This window comes from Argiope bruennichi, chromosome 1, assembly GCF_947563725.1.
Source record: "Argiope bruennichi chromosome 1, qqArgBrue1.1, whole genome shotgun sequence".
NCBI lineage: Eukaryota > Metazoa > Arthropoda > Arachnida > Araneae > Araneidae > Argiope > Argiope bruennichi.
In genome coordinates, this window is record NC_079151.1 from 49,082,509 (window position 1) to 49,097,572 (window position 15,064).

The 15,064-nt window shown below is 27.7% G+C and overlaps 1 protein-coding gene across 2 annotated transcripts in view; it reads left to right on the forward strand.

Annotated features, from left to right (window-relative positions):
- LOC129980966 (B-cell receptor CD22-like) overlaps nucleotides 1-15,064 on the forward strand; it is a 679,794-nt gene that overhangs the window by 516,841 nt on the left and 147,889 nt on the right. For both annotated transcript variants that reach the window (XM_056091523.1, XM_056091513.1), the window contains exons 7-8: nucleotides 4,779-5,045; nucleotides 13,829-13,943. In XM_056091523.1, the coding sequence (XP_055947498.1) occupies nucleotides 4,779-5,045; nucleotides 13,829-13,943 (382 nt within the window). The remainder of the gene's footprint in view (nucleotides 1-4,778; nucleotides 5,046-13,828; nucleotides 13,944-15,064) is intronic.

A 15,064-nucleotide genomic window follows, 5' to 3' on the forward strand; every position in this document is an offset into this window, starting at 1 on the left:
TAAAGTTTATGTAGTTTAACTCTATGTGTAGCTAAATTTTATATTATTTGCTCATAAGAAAATAAAATGCAAGGCATGCGTAAAACATGGTTTCTTACCAGTCAGAAAGAAAAAAGCATTTTGTAACTGAATCAATAGAGCTTCAGTATTTTATTCTGAAATATTTTAATGTCACATGTAATATAGTTAAGACTGAAAGATTTAAAAATTATAGATTTTTGAAGTTGCATGTTTGGGTCATTTATATTTTGAGTTAAATAAATTTATTCATCAGAGTTCAATGCACTATATAAAATTTTGTATGAATGCAATTCCAGATAAAATATAATAATTCTTTTGCTATAACAAAGAATTTACTTGTTTATAAATTTTTAATTTTAACTATAATTAAAATGTCTGAAAATAATATCAGAACTAATTAAGTGTCTGGGTGCAGTGACATGAGATCACAAACGTATATAACTGTTATCATCTTACATTCTGTTTCTTTGTTAAATAAGTTTTGCTTTAATTTTTCCATTAATTGATTAAAATTATCTAGAAAAACAAATACTGAAATTTCTTTTCTGTTAATTTACATCATATGTAGTATCCTTAAGAAAGATCATATGTAGATGAAAAATAAATATTAATACGTTTTCTAAGAACCTCCATTCTTCTATTCTAGTCTAATTGTTCATGCTAGTGTTTTAGTTGAGCAGTTTTACTTTTGAAATTGGAAAGGTTCCTGCTTTTAAATACGATTCTTGTAACTCTGATATGTCACACATTTAATATGAAATTGAGAATAAGCCATCTCTGCTTTTAAGATGTGATATTTGAACAGCAGAGTAGCATGCATTTTTGTCGCCATCCTAATGTGCCCAATTATCAATCAAATTACGTGCATCTTCAAAATAGAGTCTTAAAAACAAATAAAATTTAATTGATTGTTTATTTAATGTAATTTAAGTAATAGTTTTATTATATCAGAATAGCATCTAATGAACGGGCTAGAATAAAGCTATAATCTCTTAATTTTGAACTGTAATATGATGACGAAGATGATCTCCTTTCTAGTAAGTTCTTTCAATCATCCATATTCAACCAATGACTGGATATCTGAACCAAAACGGATTTAATATGCTCTAAATCTCCATACATATTGAATCTTCGGATTAGTTTTTGACCTCACGATTCTGTGAGACCTCACGATTTAAAATATTGCTGTCATGAAGCCTCCGCATACTGTTATTTAACTTTGTGACATGCAAGTTTACTTAATTTTCTAATTTATTTACACAGCCTACTTGAAAATTTTTTTTATATATTTTTTTTTCAATTCATATTAAAATGTAAAGTATTCTTGAGATGTTTAAACCTGTCTAAACAATTTTTGTCTCTTAAATTAGCTTTTTCTGCAACGTAAATGAAGATTTAATTATTAAATATTATCCATTATATGAATTTTTTATTATATTATCTTGAAAATGATATTATGGTATTTCTCTTAATAAAATTGTTATGAGCCATCAAATCTTCAAAAGGTTTTTTTATAAAGTTTCTTTCCAGAATTATAGTCAATACTGTGTATAGGCGCCAATTCCAAAGTTCTAGAACACATTGTTTTGAACTGTAGAGAGCAAATAAACACACACACACATCCGTAATCACCTGTATTATTAATAAAAATTCCATAATTTGGTGCCCAGTGTAGACGCATTATGATATGTGAATGATTTAAGTGTGCTTATAATATAACTATAATTTTGCAATTCTTCTGAAAGTCACGAACAAGTGATTTGACAAAATCTGTTTTCGGGATCCTGGAAAAAACTCATTGATTTTAGAAAACTAGTTATTTCAACGAATTTGAAGTATATTATTAGAGAGAATAATAATTTTCTTATTTCAGCTACTCATTTCTGAATAAAATTATAAAACTTTTTTTTTACATTGATGAGATCTTATTATAGACCAAATACGTATTCTCCAATTTTTCCTCTTGAATAATGCACTTAATAGCCAACATCGAGTGCATCTATTCGTTGTCTGGATGCAGACTATTACGATACGAAGCAATAAAAGGACTCGTTCCTAAGTATTCCTGAAAAGCGGATCGCCCGTGGGCTCCCGAATAGAAGTATCATATTAAGGAATCTTTTCTCTCATAAGAAATGATTTCCAATACTTACTCACAACCCGAGAGTTACTCGAAGAAGTAAATGCTCTCGGGTCAGCTTGGAGGACACGGAATGGCTCACTGCTAATCAGATTCAGATTCATCGCTTTCGTTACTCATTTGCGATATCACTTAATGTACGAAAGCAGAAAAATGGTGATGATTTGACTAAAAGAGATGCGCGCATGAACTGTTTGTTTGCCTGCTTTATAAAATAAAGAAGTATTGAATTGATTCAATCAGGAATAATTGAATGTGCAGATTGCCCGAATGAGCATAAGAGTTAAAAAAATTGAGTGTTATTCTCCTTTCATAACTCTGACAAATTTGTAGAACAAAAACACTGAGGCTTGCATTACAATGGTAATATAAGTTCCTTTGAGGTATTTTTCTGTTTATTATTTAGTTTCTATTACAATTTTTATTTTAGTGAAGCATTTGCAGGGATGTCGAAACAGTTTTTCTTAGTTTTCATGCAGTAGATTAGCAACCTGCTTTAGCCCTTACCTGGGGAGGTGCAGTCAACGAGACCGCATTTCATTTACACTCAAATTCAATTTTCTAATAAATATATTACTATCAAAAACTGCCAATATATTTTGCAGATATTCTTCTTGATATATAGATATGTTTTAGAAATTTTTCAAAATATATTATCATTAAAAAAGTAAATGCGTTGTAAGGGACGTTTTCTTCTCAAATTACATGTTACAATAAATAATATTCTTGAAAAAGCATATGACTTTTTACGTTTTATATCATATTTATTTTTACAGTATATGAAGGTATATAGAAGACAATATAATGTAAAATTCAACAATGATATGAAAAAAAAATTGACAGTGGGTGAAATTGGCCCTTTTTTTATCGGTTTGTGTGACTTTCATAGCACGGTTTTCTAAGACATTTTAAACATACAGGTTAAGAACTAGTATAAAAATCAATCTATAAATTCTGTATATATATATCTTAGTATATTAATGTATTTTATAAATTTTTCAAAATATATTTTCATTAGAAAAATGAATTATGTTTGAACATTCATGTCAGAACCAGTTGAATGCAAATTTTCATCGAAAAACTCTTCTATTCAATTTTCCTTATCACTAAAATCACTTTCTGCTTCCTTTAAAAGTGTCTGGAACATTGCTTCATAATAGGATCAGTAAATTGTTTGATATTTCGGGGTCCAAGTTTTAGCGCCTTCTACGAAGCCTTGTTTATTACTGGGACACTAACAGGCAGGTGCGGTCTTATAGACCGCGCTTAAAGAAATAACCGAATTATTTTAAAAGGCATTCGGTTGAAAAAGTTCACGTATATTGAAGGTCACAAAACAGGAAGCTACAGGGTCAATCCATTCAATTGAGCTAAAAATAGAAAAGGGGTGAAAGAAAATCCATCGCTAGCGGTCTCACAGACCACACGTCTCCAGTTAAGGGGTAAAACTATAAAGGGATTATTTTGAGACATATATCATAATTTTGTATTAAAGTCAAAGGAAAGAAAATACATTTCTGAGCACTATATCATTCTTTCAAGCATGAATTGAGCTTTTCTCAATGATGCGTTGTTCTTCAGCTGCTGCATTTCCTGAAATTATTTTAAAAACTTTAAGAGTGGATTTTTTTTTTTGCGTATTAAGAGTTTAATAAAAAAACACAAATGAAAAAAGTAACGAAAAATGAAAGCAAATTAACAAGTAAGATATGCACGTGTTGGGTGTATATTTTGACTTGTACACAAGTTGGGTGTATATTTTGACTTGTACACAAGTTGGGTGTATATTTTGACTTGTACACAAGTTGAGTTGACCCAAAAAGTATCAAAATTCGTGTACTGTAGAGGGACGAGACCCCTTATAACTTCATTATGAGGTAGGTGAAAATAGTAGACAAGTTTCAAGAGCAGTTATTTAATTATTCCACATTTCACAAGACAAAACAACACACGAATACGAAAATACGCAACACTCACTTGAACACTATTTAATAATGACCCCCAAGAGGATCATGGGAAATATACCTTGATGTTAATAAGATAACGCTATCTGTTGTATCAAAAGAGAATTAGTAGAGTTAATGTACACACATAATAGTAAAAACGAAGTCTTCCGTCCATTGAGTTTAGCGATAGATGGGCTGCTGCAGCAACAGAATAGTTTGATGAATGTCCAACTGTGTGATGCTTTTCATTTTTCTCTCTCTTTCACTCAAATTCGCCTTTATTTTCTCGGCTAGTTTTTCTTTACATTCTCTTGTCAACTGTTATTTGGTTCTAGTCGTTCTACATTTCTCCTACAGAAAGTCATCTACTTTAATATATATCCGTTTTCTTTTATTATATATCACATATAGAGAAAAGTTAGATCAATAATTAAAAAATTTTCAGCTGTTAAAAGTAAAGCTTTAGATTAAGAATTGCATTTTTATTGCATATCTTTTGTGAAATATGATTTATAACATTGTTTATTTCTAAACTGACGAGAAGGCACTGGCTATAGTATTTGAAAACCAAAATTATCCAAAATGTAGATTTTCATAACATGTAAAATTCTTCATCAATGTTTATGTACAAAAATGAAATATTAAATAAATATACATATTTCTTTTTGAAGTTCCTCCTGTGGTGGAAGCTACCATCTCACCAGAAGATGTGAAAGAAGGGAACAGCATCTCCTTGTTCTGTGATATTGTTGAAGGCAATCCGCAGAACCTGCTTCGAGTTCGATGGTTCAAGGAAGATGAAATGCTGCACGAAACTACCGAAAGAGAAATTGTGTGGGTCGGAGTGACTCGGAACTCTTCGGGCATCTACTCGTGCGAGGGAGAGAATGCTGCCGGTTGGGGTGGAAGATCGGAAGAGAAAGAACTCATTGTCCAATGTAAGTTATAATTTTTTTAAAGCATTACATTTTTATAATGTAGCGTATTATTATGCAATCGTATTATAACATTAAGATATATTATTCGGAATGTCTCATAAATATGGTTATGATAAAATTGAGTTAATTGCAATTTATTACATCATTATTTATTTATGCTGTGTAATTTTTTTTGAAATATGCATTACTAGAGTTTTTTTAGCAATGTTTTATTGTAAATAATGTGAAAGTTTTTATTCTGACTCTCTAGTTCCATATTGCATAGCTTAATCGAATTCGCAGATGTATTCGATTAAGTTAAAGCTTAGTTCCAAATTGTCAATGACGGTATTTCGATAGCACAATTTTCCTATAAAAATCATACTCATTACATTGTCAACTTATTAAAACTAAATTTTAAATGCAACATATAAGGGATAAAAATATAGTCGTGTTTAGATGATTTGGATTTTATTCTTATAATGCAAGCCATTTCTTATTTTGATTACTAGTTTAATCACACATTTATTTGTTTAATTTAAGTGAATTATCTATTTAAGTTGCCTTACATTAGTTTATAACAGTTTCCTACATTACTTCAAGTAATCAATACATTATTTAATACTAACAAATATATTAAAAAGCTAAAAAATAACATAAAAATTAAAAAAAAATTATGTACGGATATTTTAAACTTACTTAATTTTTTTAAAAAAAACTTTAAAAAAATCTAACTATCACAGCTAACAAATGCCTAGCGCATAGGTTATTTAATATCTATTTCATTAGATCGGCTTTCCCATAAGAAAAAATATTAAAGAAATCCATGGAAGTTTCTCCAGTAAGTTAGCTCAGAAGATTCCAAACACTTGAAGATTGTTTCTTTAACCCAAGCTTCTAAGGAAGGACATCAGAAATCCCTGCTTTGTTGAACGTAAAAATTCAATCTCAGTCTCTCAAGTTCTCGAAAATATCACGATTCAAAGAAAGTGACAACATTAAACAGGAAGAACAACACTCAAAGAAGTCAAAAAGTATGAACTCGCTAATTGCTTCAAATGAATACTCCTCCCTTGAGCTTTAAGTGAAGATGTAGATGTGTAGCGAGGCTTCCATAAACAGTTACTAAACAGAATGTGGGCCTGGATTTACTTTTGTCAAAGCAAATAGGAACTTCACATAGTTTGAACGAGTCTTAGACAGGAAAAAAAGATTTCCTATTATCCTTTCCATTCCAACCAATACAAACTGGTGTGTCATTCGCTTCAAGGGCTGTGGAGAAGATAATAACGATAAAAGGTAATGTTGAGGTAAAAAAAGCAGCAGTGGAAATGTCTCCACTCAAAGTTTTAGTAACTTAAGAGAAGACTTTCCGCCCTGAGTTGTCGGTGAATAATAAAATTAAAAGCTAATTCTCGCGCTTTTGTTTCGTCGTAGATAATAGCGATGGAAATGTGCAGAGAGAGAAATTTTGAGGAATTTTTCAGGAGGTAAATAGTGAGTTATTTGCCGAGAGAATAAAAGATACTGGTTTGTTAATGAATTTGTTCGAAGACAGATTTTCATGTTCAAAAATGAAAAATAAAAGCTATGAGATAATATTTTTGTTTCCATCAATATTTATAAAATTGAGGATTTCTTTAAATAAATGAATTATCATTCTTAACTTAATTGTATTTTTAGAATTAAACCTGACTGTTTGATATTAAATATTGTGAAAATAAAAATAATTTCTGGTATGGTTTGTATTTTATGCGTCATACATTAATTGTTTTCCTATTTATTCCAATAACTTCCATATCGCTATATGATAGTTAATATATTTTTTTCTAACCATCTCTCATCAAGATTTTTCCTTCAGTGAAATTAATCTGCATAGTTCTAATCACCTTGCAGATAATAAAACTATCGTCGTTTGATGTATTATCACGAGTGTAAGGCAAAACTAAATACTATCTAAGCAACAGTGAGTTTATTTTGATAAGAAATACTTATTCTGAATTCAGTTTAATTTTTAATAATGAAAAGGCTTCCATTGCCGTTGAATGATAAATAACAGATCTTCCAAATCTTTGATATTGTCTATACAGTATTAATGGTTGTTAGAAATTAACATTCGTTATTTTGTATGAAAAAGGTTAAAAAAATTTTGGACATTTCCTTTATCATGAGAAATTCTGAAATAGATAAGTTTCTAAAGCTGTTATCAATTTAATTTAAATTTTTTAAAATCATGATTAAGTCTTAAAAGTTTTTTCTATTAAGTAAAAATCTGTGCTCAAAAATAGGTTCATATTAAAGCAAAAAGTATAAATGTATCTGTTAAAAATAAAAATAATTTTTCTTAATTTTTTTTTCCAATTTTGTCAGTTAGATAAACAAAATAATTCTTTCCAAACCATTAGTACTCTGGAAAAAGTGAGCAAGTTATTAATGATATTTATCTTTTGCCCTTTTGATGTTTTTCTACGTAAAAATATCTTTGATAATAACAATCTTTTTTTATTACAGCGAGGGAGCAGTTACTTGAATTACCTTTCTTCCCGATACTGCATATGAATAAAATTCCCTATTCCCTGAAGATATGGACATAGTTAAACCTCCTATGTTATTAGTATAGTTAAAGAATAGTTCCCCTCCTGCCCTTAGAGTAAGAAAATGATTAATTGTAAATAATAAGCAGAGTATACAGAAAAAAAAAATAACTTTAAATAAGCAAAAAAAAAATATATTTATCATTTTTGTAATTTCGCAGGAAGTGTATGAAATAAACAAAAAAGGGAGAAAGAGAAAAAAAAATTATCATTAAAAACTGCGTGCAGAGAATTTCAAAGAGAAAATGCTAGAGCAAAAAGATGATGGCTTTGTCTGCTCATGATTCGCTGCAGAATAAAATTTTAATATTGATGAATTATTTTTCTAAATTCTTATTTATAATAAATATTAATTTTTCATAATAAACTATAAAATTTTATTAAAATAAAAAATAAAACGAAAACTGTTTTTTTTTTGTCCACTATACGTACTTTTTATTTCATTGTAAAATCGTTACTTCTGCATTTCTCTGTACATCCATTGACGATATGCGTTTCAGGATTAGAGTTAATTAAATTCAATTATTTTCAAACTTCATAAAAAATTCACCATTTTTACACAAGATTGCGTATTATAACATAGCTCATCCATTAACTTGCCAAAGCAAAAAAATATAGATAAAGACTGCTTATAATTAAAATTTTAAAATTAAATTCTTCATAAAAATTTGTTCAACATTTGATAAAATGCCCTACCAATTAAGAAAACAAACAAAATTCATTTTTATGAACTAAGCAATTGGGGAATTAAATTTCTGAATTCTGAATCCTGGGTTTTTATTATATTGAAAAGAGAGAAAAAAAAATAGTGATTCAATGTGAAAAGCCAAAGGATATATAGCGCGGAAATATATGAATCTAATTAAGGAATTTGAACTAATTAAGGAATGGTGCTTATATTACATAATTTGTAATTTTTATTACTTAAGAGAAATATCCTTTTTCTAAAATCTGTATTGCACTGACAGACAAAATTATAGAAGGCTTACGGAAACAGAATAATTTTAAAAAGATTTTGATGCTTTGTAACTCTCGATATTTTATCATGAAATATATAAAAATATTATATAATATTAGCAAGATAATTTAATGAAGAATGTTATGTAATAAATATTTTCTTTGCTATATAAAAATGTATATAATGAAATAATTCGAGACAGGAAGCAAAACTAATTTTGATATGAAATATATCTTTTCATTTAATATAGTTATTTAGCCTAAGTAAATCAGTATAAGTTATATTGTTTTGAATCAATGTACCAATGTAATACAACATTTTGAATCAAAGTATGTATTGAAATATAAATTTAAACTTCTGGCATTTAATTATTCAATTGCTATTGGGGTGCTTATATAAATATTTATGAAAATTTCCCTTAATCAAAGTAAATGAAATGATGCCAAGAAATTATCTGGCTTTCTTAAAATATAATTAAAATAATTCTATTAAAAAATGTTATAGATATAAGTAAGTTAGAGGGGGGGGGGGAAACTGATGGGAACAATCAAATATTGTATTTCTTATCAAAGCCTATGAAATGGTTTGAAATGTATAAATATATAATAACAATTACAAAAAGGCTTTAATAAAAAGAAATAAAGAATAATAACATCATTATATTAAAAAGTGTGAATTGAAACATAAAAGAATAAATAACCCAGTAACTATGATAGTATAAAATCATCTGTCCTATAGTAGATGAAATGAAGCATTAGAAAGAAAAATTGTGTGCATAGTTAATGATTTAAAATATAGTAATTAATTCAAACGAATTCATTTAAATTATATATTTTTTGCAAAAACTAAGATTTAAAACCTTAGAATGAGTTGAAACTAATATTAAAACTGAAGTAAAATTACGATCTAACATTTTTTTGATTTTTCTCTTCTAAAACACATTAAATAATGATCTGACCCTCCTTCAATTTATCAGCAATAGTAATAAAATAATTCATATATAAAAAAATACGCGCTGATAATAATAAGAACATGATATTATTTTGTATTTAATTAAAAAAAAGTTTTATTTTTTATTAAATATATCATATTTAATAATGTTTATTTTTTAATAATTTAAAAATAATAATTTGCGCAAAATTATTTATTGCAAGTTTATTCTTTCTTTTCTCATTTATATTTCGCCTTGGTTATTGTGCTTTAAATAATAAAAATTGAGAAAAAATAAAATTTGGGAGAAACCGTTTTCTGGCGCATGAAAAATAAATATATAAAAGATGAAAAAAACACTTTCACTTCTTTTTTTTGCAAATTAATTGAAGATAGTGAATCAATGTAAATTTTTAAATTTAATGAATGTAACTCTTTAAAAATAAGAAAAATGATTGTTACTTCTCCTACATTTTTTTCTGTAGAATTTTATTTTTAAATCATGAATGAAGATCAGTAACACAATTTTAAAGAGAAACAACGGCTTTTGCCCCATTGTTCTAAACTCATTACACATTCTCAGTTCCATTCTTATATTTTTTTCAGTTATGGTATTCTTTTCTCTTTTTTTTTAATAATAAAACAAAAATAAGTATAAAAATGATCTCAGCGGAAGCCTCTTTTTTTTAATCATGTTTCAACAAATGTGTTGTGCTCAGCTTTTTGCTTTTCTTTGTTTCTCTTTTTACATTAGGAATGAAACAAAAGACTTAAATCGTTTTCATAAAATAAATAAATTAATATTTTTTTGCATAAGTTGCAACAATATTTGAAAATTCGGCTTTTTTTTGTTTGTTTTTTAAGTAATGCCACAGTGGTCGGACAATTTCGTCCACGAACTAACTTTTAAGAATTTTAGAACGTCTTTAATTCTATTATGGTAGGAAATGCATCAGCAACATTTATATGATGTTTTTTTTAATTTAATTTATGGCAAAAATAGGCAATTATATTTATGTTTAAAGAAAAAAGAAAAATTTAATTCAGCATTTCTAAATGTTAAGTAATGCTTCAGACATAATACTAGTCCATATAAAATAGAATTCAATTTTCTAAATAGAAGCAAATTTTATTACAGATATTTCCTTAAAGATGTAATTATTACAAGAGATAATATTACTAATGTTTAAAAATAAATATTTTTTAAAAACTAGTTTTGTCAACTGAATACAGCAGTAATGTTATTTCTATATAAAAAATCTCAGAAAGAAAATGTTTTAGGGCAGAATTGTTTATCGATTTTTTTCCAAGAAAATTTAATTCAGAGACATATATAGTTAATAATTGTATATTTTGTAGCCTCGTCTGCATTATTTAGATTTATGTAAAATAAGGAAATCTTTAACATGAATAATTTCAAAGCATTTTATTGTTTCATTATGCTAAGTATTGGATCCACTGCTAATAGACAATATTTACGGAAAAATCAAATCAAACGCCAGGAGCCATTGTGGGTAGAAGTTCCCTTCTACATTTACCCTTCTACCAGTCACAAACATTTAGATAAAGAAATAGGGAATCTGATTGAATATTTCTTGCTTCCCATCTTCATATTCAAGGTAATCTCCCATCGAAAAAAACAAGAGATACTGAAATTTTTTTTTATCATTAACAGTATGTTCTTTTAACTGCTGTTACTTCATTAAAACAAAATGTAATTAAATGTGAGAATTTTTGAAGCTGCCGCTGCCATTTTTTTTCTCAAAAAGGAAAAAAAGAATACTTATGTTTCCAAAGCAAATGTGTGGAATACATCTTTTTATTTTAATAAATAAGACAATTCAACATGCACCTGAAATTTTAAAGCAAATATCTTGAATTTTTCAAATGAAATCAAAATATTCGTTATATAAAATCAAAAGATTCAGCTCTGACAGATAAATCCTTCTTAATAAATATTATATTTTTTCAAAAATACTTCATGAAATAAGGTCTTATTTATCAAACCTACGTTAATATTAAGAATATTCAGTATGCATAAAAAACACACTTCAACAAATAAAAAAATACCCTTAGAATATTATCTATTTGTGAACAATTACTTTATATTTCAAATGACGATGAAATAGTTAATTTGATAAATGGGAACATTTTTAATCCCATCTGTGTTGATATGTTCTAATTGCAAAGAAAATTAAAGACCTTAAGGATATCTAATAAGTGGCAAGCTATTTCGAATTCTTTAAAGTAGATTAATGTCTCTTTCAAAACACAAAAGAAATATCATTATCTTAATTAAAATATGTAAACAAACCAGAAAAACTGCGTTATTTAATCATTTTAATTACTCGCATGAAATTTCAAAAGATCTTCGATAAATATTTATCACAATATATCTTTTAATATAGTTAATAAATGCTTATTGACATAGGAATTTAAAAAAATAATGCAAAGCAATATAATTTACATTTAAAGACTTTAATTAGAAATTAAAGAAATTAACTGAAATACCATATTCGGTTTTAGAAAATTCAAAAATGTCACATACCCTGTCCTCCAGAGATTAATTTAGCTGATTAATTTAAATTCATCTTTATGTTGTTTTTAAAATTATTATTTGAAAGGTCTTAATCGCCGAGAATATATCCAATTAACAAATATCCGCCGACGCATAGTCGTGAACAAAGACATAACTTAATTGCAGTACGGTATTTTAAATTCCTAATCTCTTTTTAATGAATTCAAAACTTAATCAAAGTGATTTAATTTCGATTTCCGTGATTTAAGCACTTTCAAAAAAGAATGTCGTTTTCGTTTACTAGCCCACTTCATTCCCGTTGCCATCCTGTCAGACGAAATAAAAATTTGAAAAAAAAAATCATACCCCAGAGTGATTATCAATCTCAGACGAAGTAATTAAAAATCTTTTTCTTGATCACTAGTGAGAAAGAAGATTTTTCAATCATTTTCTGAAAACTCTTTAACATTCTGTGAATTTACTACTGTTCTAATCGTTTCAAAAGATTCTAACCGCAGTGGATGCAATTTTCAGATAAATTAGAATTTGAAGTGTTTGTTGAAACTACGATTATTATTGGAAGAAGATGTTTTCAAGAGAAGATTAGGTGTGGAATTTCGGTAGCAAATTAAGAAATTCAAATTTCTTGGTTTAATATTTTCTTTTTTTCCCCTTACTTTTTGTAATTAAATGTTGATGAAACGAGAAAAAAGGAATTTTATGCATATGACATTTCATTATATTAAGGTTATAAGAATAAGTTCGTTTTTATATTTTCGTGGAAAATAAATTCGCTTTTTAGAAAAGCAATCACATAAATCATATATGTATATTATAGTAATGGTATCCGAGTTTCTAAAATGTTAATTAATAAATCTCAGTATATATTTGATAAACTTGAAAATAAAATATTCGATGAAATAAGACACAACATTAACGAGAGAAATCCTTAATTTTCTATAGGAATTAAACGGTGATTGTTGTGCAAGCTTTTAAGCAAAAATTTATAAATAAATTTATTAATTTTAAATTATATTGTGATGTACATAATACTGCTCAAATTATATATGTGTATATATATATAATTTTGAATAAAAGAAAGTTGCCCATTTTAATTGAAGGTTTTACATAAACGTTTGTCATTAATTTTATTTCTCGTAATTAATTTAAAATTAAATGGCTTAGAAAATTAATTTCTGCTTTGTAAGTAATCAGGTTTGAAATTTTAGTTTTATATTGCAGACATTAAAAAACTATTTTTAATACCCAAAATTAAATAGCTTCAAAATTAATTAAAATATTAATTTTATAATGGTATTTTATTTCATTTTTATTAAAATATTGTCTGTTGATGCTACAAATTAAATATAATGTAATTATTTCTGATAACTTTAATCAAAAAATCTCTTGTTATTTTACTAAATTTAAAAATCAAATTTTAATTAAAATAAAAATCATGAGAAAAGAAAAATAATGGACCAATGAATGGTTTTCATAATAGGTCATACAAATTAGATTCTCATTTTTAAAAGTATTTAACAAGTATATCTTTATATCTTAAAGTCACAATTTTTTGGAATCTTTGCTAGCGAATTATAAATTTATTTAAAATAAAACTAAACAAAATTATTCAATCAAATGTGTATCATTGCATAGAATTTTCTGTCATATGATATGCATTAATACTATTAATTAGTTTTGGCAGTGACTTCCGTATGAACATTTGTTCGAGGTAAATTAGAGCTTTAATTAAGGTGAAAAAATATCTTTTCGACTTACAGAGTCTAAAGCCTTTTTATTTCAGATCTACCTGGGCCAGCATTTCTGACTGAGCTGGATTCACCTGCTATAAAAGGAGAGACGTCATCGCTGCAATGCATTGTTGAAGAACCAGGTTTACCACCAGCTTCAGTTTACAGGTAAATGTACTTCAATGTTACAATGTTAATTTCATTATTTATAATATAAATGTTAATGGTTAATTCTATATCCATAAATAGTTTATATTTTAGTATAAGCAATTGATTGTAAATATGCCACTCTCTATCCTATACAAACCCTACTAATCCTTTTCATTCAATTTTTGAGGGCCGCGGTGGCCTGATGGTAAGGTCTCGGCTTGTGAGCCGTACGGTTTCAGGTTCGAGACCCGATTTCACCGAAGAACCGTCGTGTAAAGGGATCTGTTGCACGTCAAATCCATCATGCCAAACGTCCTCTCGCTGGTGTAATGTGGCGTGGAGAGGGGGGTTCCAGCTCAGATGACGAGGACGAGGTCAAAATTACGAGGTCCGTCCCAAAATAGCCCTAGTGTTGCTTTACAACGGGACGTTAATATAACTGAACTAAACATTCAATTTTTGTGATTACTATTCGATTTGACACATAAGGAATATTTTTCACATCGCATCAACTTTTATTTTTCATTAAAACTTCAGAGTTATTCAGTGGATTAAAATCTGAATTTAAGCTATTTTAGTTGTGAGATGCAGAGATGAATTTTGGCGCAGATAGCAATTTACAATGATTTGATTTAAGCAATTGCTTTGCTAGTATTTATCTCTTTAATGCAAATTTTGAAAAATATATCCAAAGATATAATTCGTTATCAACAAATCTTTATAACTGGATACAGAAGTTACATATCCCATCTTTTGCTATCACGAACGCTCAAAGATTTGTGATGGTTTGGCAATTGAAAAATTATACATTATCGGTTACACCATGACATTCTTACAGCCCTAGCATCTTCTTGGTATTGTCCATATCGTATCGCTCATCTCGGCCGAAACTGGCAAAGTTCTAGTCATCATTCCATGTGAAGTTTTTGTAAATCGTTAGGGGGATTGAGCTGCAGCCTTCCATAAAAGAACAAATAAGTGACAAAAAAGTCCTAGTGTGAAATTTTTCGACTGTCCTACTTTCCACTGTAGAGGTTTGTTAATGTCCAAGCTTCCAAACAAAGGGGCCAAAAAATAAAAAGTAATTTATTTCATATTTCTTTCGAAAATTAACAATTGTATTATTGCCTCTTTTATTG